The 7273-nt window shown below is 45.1% G+C and overlaps 1 protein-coding gene across 9 annotated transcripts in view; it reads left to right on the top strand.

Annotated features, from left to right (window-relative positions):
* Nucleotides 1-348: 348 nt before the first annotated feature.
* The window catches only part of Npl (N-acetylneuraminate pyruvate lyase), a 44230-nt gene continuing 37305 nt past the window's right edge, over nucleotides 349-7273 (top strand). The window contains exons 1-3 of one of the 9 annotated variants that reach the window (XM_063240184.1): nucleotides 373-583; nucleotides 2024-2125; nucleotides 4812-4895. In XM_063240184.1, coding sequence (XP_063096254.1) covers nucleotides 4828-4895 — 68 coding nt within the window. In that variant the 5' untranslated portion in view covers nucleotides 373-583; nucleotides 2024-2125; nucleotides 4812-4827. Of the gene's footprint in view, nucleotides 587-626; nucleotides 1494-2023; nucleotides 2126-4811; nucleotides 4896-7273 lie in introns of those variants that run through there. The other 8 variants (XM_063240181.1, XM_063240182.1, XM_003474924.5 and 5 more) reach the window with 8 other exon arrangements.

Genomic DNA, 7273 nt, shown 5'->3' with positions numbered 1-7273 from the left:
GGGGGCGCAGAGTCAGCTTGAAAAGCCACAGGCTGCCGGGCAGTCGGTCCTCCGCCGTTTCTGCAGCAGCTGCCCAAATGTCAAGGTCACAGCCCGGAGCGCCCATTCTCGCAGCGAACCGGGGCAACAGCAGCCCCGGAGGCCGTCGCCAGCGGGAGGACGCGCGCGACCCGGAGCAGGGGAGGTGCGGGCGCCCCGGCACTCGGCTGCCCGCCGCACCCTCCCGGGTCGGGCGCGCGCGGGGGCCGTCGGGGACGAGCGACCCCACGCGGCACGGCCGCGGTCCTGCGCCCCGCGGCGGCCGCAGAGAAAAAGAGCCGGCTGGGGCGCGGCGGGGCGGGGCGGGGCTCCCCGGAAGGAGGCGCCGAGCGGCCGCGGACGACCGTGCCACCGTCGGCGTCCCCGGGGGAGCAGCCGGCGCTGGGCGAGCAGCGAAGGAGCGGCCGCGTGCCCCGCGATCTGGGCGCACCGCACAGCCGGTCGTCCGGGATCTCTGTCTCCAAACAATCGGTTAGCGACTGAGCCGAACGGAGATCAGCGATTCAATCTCGTCCACCTTGGGCCTTCGTTTGACTAGGATTTGGTTGTATTTCTGCTTTTTGTTGTATTTTTGTCTTTTCGTGTATCTGTTTTTTCCCCTACTGTTTCAAGTCATTCTGCTTGCAAAATTGCATCTTCCCCTTCCTTTTTCTTCCCTTTAACTTCGCCTTTTAAAAAAGAATTGCGACTTGTGACTTAGACTATAAATTCTTTGCACTAAGCGTTTTTATCTGTAGATGTAGAAATAAGATGTCAAGCATATCCCCTCTCATGTTTCAGGAATTACATTCCAAATTCGCATAAAAACTTAGGCTGGAGAACATTTTAACCATTTGTTCTCAATACAAGCTATAGAAAATTTCAGAGCGGAACAATGCCAAATTTATTGCAAACCTCAGATTTATAAAATATTGATCATTCTCTATTAAAATTGTGGACTCTTGTGGAATTTTAACAGTTCATAAGACCAGCAAACTTCACTGATTTAGTGTACTGCTCTGTGCAAAGATAAATTGTTAAAGCTATTCCTGGCCCTAAAGGGCTTGCAGTCCAGCAGAATTGCAAACCTGCCTTGTTTATGAATCTAGTAAGGTTTTTAGACAAGGTCGTGCTGTGTAGCCCAACCTGACCTTGAAGTCCTGGAGATCTTCCTACCTCAACCTCTGGAGTGTTGGACTTATAGGTCCATGCCCCTTTGCCTGGCTTGGTATGAGGTTTTTGGTAGAAAGCAAGTGTTGAGGGGCCAACTCTTGAAGAGTTAAGAAATAATTTTCATCTTGGCAGATCAAAGATTTTTTTTTTTTTTGAGGCAGAGTCTTGCTATGTAGTGCAAGCTGACCTTAAACTCACTTATGTAGCCTAAACTGCCCTTGAGCTCACAGTGATCCTCCTGCCTCAACCTCTCAGTGCTGGTATTATAGGTGTGTACCAGGATACCTGGCAAGAATTCTTAGGTGAGTTTTGAAAGTTGGCCAACATGATTGTGTGTGCCTGTAATCCCAGCTCTCTGGGAGACTGAGCTGGGGTGAGTGCAAATTCAGTATAACCTGGGCAGTGTAGCTACTTGGTAAAACATTGTCTCAAAGTTTTAAAAAATGTCTGAGGAGATAGCTCATTGTGAAGGTCATGGGTCCAGTTCTGAGTGCTGGAAAAATAGTTGGCTGGACTGAAAGGAATTGCAGCAGGAGAAACTTGGGAACAAAGGCAGCTGGATAGTCCCAGAAACTAAGTGTGGGCTTGTACCTTGGAGTCCCGAAGAACCTTGTGTAGAGAACAGACCAGAAAGGAGGCAAGAATAAGAACAGAAATGTCACTGTTAGTGGAAGATTCACCTGGCATCCTCTGTGGGTTAAAGGAAGACAGGAGAATGGAGATTAGGACCATAATTCCCATCCCCCGTTCTGTTCTCCTACAGGTCCCATAATTTATTTAACTACTCCAACAGTTTTTAAGTGCCAATTAATTTGATTTCCTTCAATTAAAGGCACATCACTGCCAGGCGTTGTGGCACATGCTTGTAACCCCAGGACTCTGGAGGCTGAGACAAGAGGGTCACCATGAGTTTGAAGCCAGCCTGGACTGCATAGTGAGTTCATGCCAGCCTGACCTATATAGCCAGACCCTGTCTCAGACAAACAAACAAACAAAAAAGATACATAACTGCCAGTCTGAGCTTTTGATCATCTATGGGATATCAGTGTTGCTAAGTAGGAAATAAATGTAGCCAAAAGCATAAGAATGTGCCTGAGCAGGCCAATAGTGTTTAAGAGACTGTTGATGTTGCTTGAAACTCTCAGTACTTTCATCATTGGAACCTTTGTGCACCCTGATGGAACCCTTGGACCTTGAGTGGTGACCACTGAGCTAAGTAAGCGTTAACAAGGGAGTGGGTGAGAAGCACAGTAGTGGAGGAGGAGGAACTGCCAGAGAAGGAGAGAGCAGAATTGAAATGACTTGGGTTCAGAATAGACAAGAGTGGTGAGGGAGCTGAGTGTGGTGGCACGTTCCTATAATCCCAGCACTCAAGAGGCTGAGGCAGGAGAATTGCCATGAGTCCGAGGCCAGCTTGGGCTACAGTGAGTCCAAGGCCAGCAGCGAAGGTTGGGGAAAGGCATCAGCAGAACAGAGGTGACTAGGGAGGTGGTGCTGATAAGGGAACAGTAACACCCACGCCCATCCTGCACCTGCCAGACAAGACTGTAGCATGCACTGAAGAGTTAACGGCTGTGTACCTGGCATTGTTGTCAGTCATGTTGCATGAATTGATTCATTTGTATTTCTCAAAACCCCCAAGAAACACAGTTTCTTTTACCCCCATTCACAGTAGGGTAAAGGAAGCCCAGAGGTGTTAAGTAGCAGGCCCAAGGTCCTCCTGCCGAAAAGTGGTGCAGCCAGAATGCAGACCCATGAAGTCTGACTCCAGAGCTGGGCCTCTCTAACTCCCCCACGATAAGAAACAGATAAATTGTTCAGAGGACAAGAAGGCAGGTTCACTTTGGGTAGCTTGAGTTAAGATGTGTGCAGCAGTACCAGGTGAAGATGGGCAGCAGGCATAGCACTGATCTCATGTGATGCTCAGATGTTCCTGGGGTAGACCAGGCCCAAAGGCCAGGTGGCCTGGCTATTGTACGAAAGGTGGTCACGTGAGGCTCGGGGGTCAGAAGCTTGTCTTAGGATATGTCTTGTGTCATCCTTCTGGGCCAGGTGATTGCATTTATCTTTGGAGACTTCCAACATGAACTGGGAAATGTCGATAAAACCTAGTATCCTGTACCTTTTTTAAAGCTGTCCTTTTTACTGCCACTTGATACAAAGCAATGGATTTGAGTTTGATTTCAAGACCAACTCTTGAGGGGCACATGTCTTGCTTGCAAGAAGTGTTATGTTAGCTTGGCACAGAAGCAGGATGTATTTTTCAAAAGTTCCCCTGAAGGGATACAGAAGAAATAGAATGTGTCCTTACTGAACTCCAGAGATTTATTTTCTATTTGAGGAGATGAAATTAACAATTATATGACAAAAGCAAACAAAATGGATAGGTTCATAGTTAAGTACTTGAGAGGCTGAGTCGGGAGGATTATCGCAAGTTCAAGACCAGCCTGGGCTACAAAGTGAGCTCAATCCAGCCTGAATTGCATAGTGAGACCCTTTCTCGAAAAGCCAAAAAAAAAAAAAAAAAAAAAGTACTACATTGTGGGAGTCATATTTCAGTAGTGGGCATTGAGTTTTTAAATGTACCCATGATATCGAACTTTAACATACCTTCTTGTTGATCACCGATAGAGATCACTATAATTGTTATATGCCCATTAACTTTTGTATAATTGCCACAAAACGCCAATGATCATTTACTTTCATCTTTGATTGTTTGATACGGCATGTGTGGCTTCAAGTTGGATTTGTGGCTTTTCATATTTTACAACTCAAATAATAATAACTATAACTATGAAGAGGCAAAGTTGCCTTCCGAATCCAGGCTCTTACCTGGTGTGCCGTGTTCCCTCTCATGGCCTTTGTTAAGCCCTCGACACTGCCCAGACGGGTTTGCTCTGCCAGGTGAAAGGGTTGTCCTGGCTGCAGCTTGTGGCCCAGGGTTGGCTCTGCACAGGGAGCACAGGTCTGGGAAGTCATCATCCAGCTACGGGCTCAGCATCTCACGCACTCACCTACACTGACCTCGGGGTGAGTGGAACACCCACTCCTGGGGTCTTTCTGGGGACTTGCTGAGATGGAGAAGAGAGTTGAATATGTAGTGTACATGGTCTCCTAGAATCAGGAAAACTTGGCACAATTTGGCAAAATTAGAATATGAAAGAATAATTAGGTAAATCTGATAGTTATATAAACTGTGCTGAAATTTTAAGTACTAGTTGTAAGTGTTGATTTTAGGTAAGACTAGCTGAAAAGAGAGCAGAATGTCCTTTTTGCTTTTTTTCTGACAAATTTTAATTTAAATAATAACCTTTTATATTGGATTCACGTGGGTCTCTTGAGTGTTGTTATCACTACTCTGAAGTTTAGGGCTGCCTGGGTCATTTTGTAATTAAAACAGGAGGCCTTCCAGATAGCATTTTCCAGGGTCCACCCTCTCCTTGTTCTTAAAGTTTTATCTTAAGCTCTAAAATTTAGACTTAAGCTGAAAATTTCACAATGTGTGTTTGTGTGCTTCTAAGCATGTTTTATAGTTCTAAAGGAGGAATGGACTTTGCCTGGGAGTATGGTTATTAATTGACATTTCTTGAAGACAGGAATGACTTTGTGTGTTTTTTCAGACTTTCCAGCAGTTCAATGGGCTCCCCAAGGAAGAAGCTTCAGGGCCTGGTTGCTGCCACACTCACACCAATGACTGAGAATGGGTAACTATCATTTGGGGCCATAAAGGGATCTGTTCTCATTCAACTGACAGGACAGAAGCTGGTGATAAGGTCCCTTAGGCTCGGCTCCTCTGCAGTATTCTTGCCAAATGGTGGCAGCTCCCATGACTCACCCTCTGCACTGTCCCTAACCTCCAAGTCCGAGAAGGACCTTGTATCTGCATTCTCCTGGTGTCTGTAGTTCCATGAAGCAAGTTCTTTCACCACAGCTCTGAATCTCCCAAGTAGGGCCAGTAAATTGCATGAGGAGAATCTTATTTTGACATGATTTGATATCAAGCACTATCCTTGCCCCTCTAGGGGAGCCAGACTTCTGCATGATTCAGCCATGCTGTTCACAGACTTCATTAAAAGGTTATATCCTGCAGAAAGTGGGAGAGTATCCACGAAATAGGCCCCTTGTGCATGTTTATAATCTTTTTCTCAATATTGGTTAAATGTTAGGACATGGAGGGATGCAAAGGAACAGAGGAAACAGTAGGTGACTTTTGAATAATCATTACCCAGGCTTCTGGACTTGCAGATGAATACTATGACAGTCCCCTTATTTGTGTGATTGGACAATGGTCCTGTGCCCTAAGTGGTCCTGTGCTATATATAACTCCTCCTTGAACATTGCCTCAAGAGGGAATTCCCCTGCCCCCTGGATCTACATGGTTTTGACCTGTCAGGGGCATCAAATTACTGAATAGAATTCTGAATTCTTCAAGCATCTCATTTCTTTCTTTGTCCGTAGTGTTCTACCTATGTCATAGAATTATGAACATTAAACACAAGAATGCTTAGTACAGGCTCAAAATGCATTTAGGTCAGTAAGTTTAACAATCACGGCATTGGACAAGGGCAAAAGGAAGATGAGCTATTCAAGATTTTTTTAAAGGCTTTTCTTTTTCATGTACTGTTACTGAATTTGTAAACCTTACCTTTTTAAATGAAATTTCTTAGACCTTTTAGTATTCTCATTTAACTGTGTACCTATCACAATTCTTCCTCAGGTCATTAGACTGCTAGACTTCTAGTGTGTATGGTTCATGAAAAATCATACCCTTACTGGGTCTAACGTGCTGAGATAGCATTTAGATTACTCAGCTGGTTAAAAATTGTTTTTCTATTCCTTTTCCCTTTCCGCAACTTCTGAGAAACAGTGAAGTCAGCTTTTTCTCAGTGCATCAGCTATTGGTCGAGCAGATAAAACGGAGACAAGTGACCATGTGAGCAGGGAGGGTTTACTTCCTGCCACAGAGCAAGAGCCTGTCTGCAGGCTCAGCACACTCCATGTGGTTCGTGCCACTTTAACCTCTGAAAAAGACCTCTCAGTCTGGAAGTGGCTCCTTCAAACAGTCTTGCTGTTCACTGGGACACATTGAGAGTCTAAGTGAGTTCTTCCTCTTTGTTCTGCTGTTTTCCTGGAAATCCAGATGCTGTGAATTACAAATAACTCAAAGGGCTCTGCTCTTCTGGATCTTTTCAACTTCCCCAAATTCTCTAATCCTACTGCCTCTATTTCACCCTTTCCTCTTTCTCCATCAATTCTTATTTTCTCTTTGAGGAACATTACTTTCCTGAAGTACGAAATCAAAATGAGAATATGTAGTTTGTAGGAACTTTTGGAGTATTAAACAGTGTGTAGCACATGACAGATACGTGAGCTGTGTTAGCTCTTTTCTCTCTCATCTGTTCTATGAAACATTCCTAGCCAGTGTGGGGGCACATGCCTGCAATCTCAACTATTCAGGAGGCTGAGGCAGGAAGATTGCAAGTTCAAAACCAGCCTGGGCTACAAAGTGAGTTCAAAGCCAGCCTGAACTGTATAGCAAAACCCTGTCTCAAAAAGACCAAGAAAAAAAGGACTTGAGTTGTAGCTCAATACTCCTTCAGATCAAATGCTAATACTAAGAGAAAAACAGTTCTTATGTGTACAAATGGGTTTGTACCCCTTGAGCACAGGTGGGCATTGACCTATTGGACTATAAGAGATCAGGCAGACATAAGGGGCACATTGGCTACAATAACTGGAAATACTACCGATTGATGTGCTGTTGTGAAAGTGTTCCTAACATGGCTTGTCAGGAAAACCACTGCCTCTGTAATTCCCAGGGGCTAAACACACAGTGTTTTCCTGAAACCCTTTTTCTTCTTAATTCCAAAGTCTATTCACTAATGATTCTGCCTGCTTACTGTAAGTTGATGTTTCAAAATAAGGAAGATAACAGAAAAAATATTGGTAAATGAATTTTGGTTAATGTATCTGGCTTGCCAGGTGTGATGGTGCACACTCAGGAGGCTGAGGCAGGGGAATTGCTGTGAGTTTAAGGCCAGCCTAGGCTACAAAGTGACTTGAAGACCAGCCTGAACTGCGC

The sequence above is a fragment of the Cavia porcellus genome, unplaced genomic scaffold (assembly GCF_034190915.1).
Source record: "Cavia porcellus strain 051 isolate PalLab524CR breed Dunkin Hartley unplaced genomic scaffold, mCavPor4.1 scaffold_29, whole genome shotgun sequence".
Classification (NCBI taxonomy): domain Eukaryota; kingdom Metazoa; phylum Chordata; class Mammalia; order Rodentia; family Caviidae; genus Cavia; species Cavia porcellus.
Note: the sequence above shows the minus strand (reverse complement) of the source record. Positions and strands in the feature narration are given on the sequence as shown.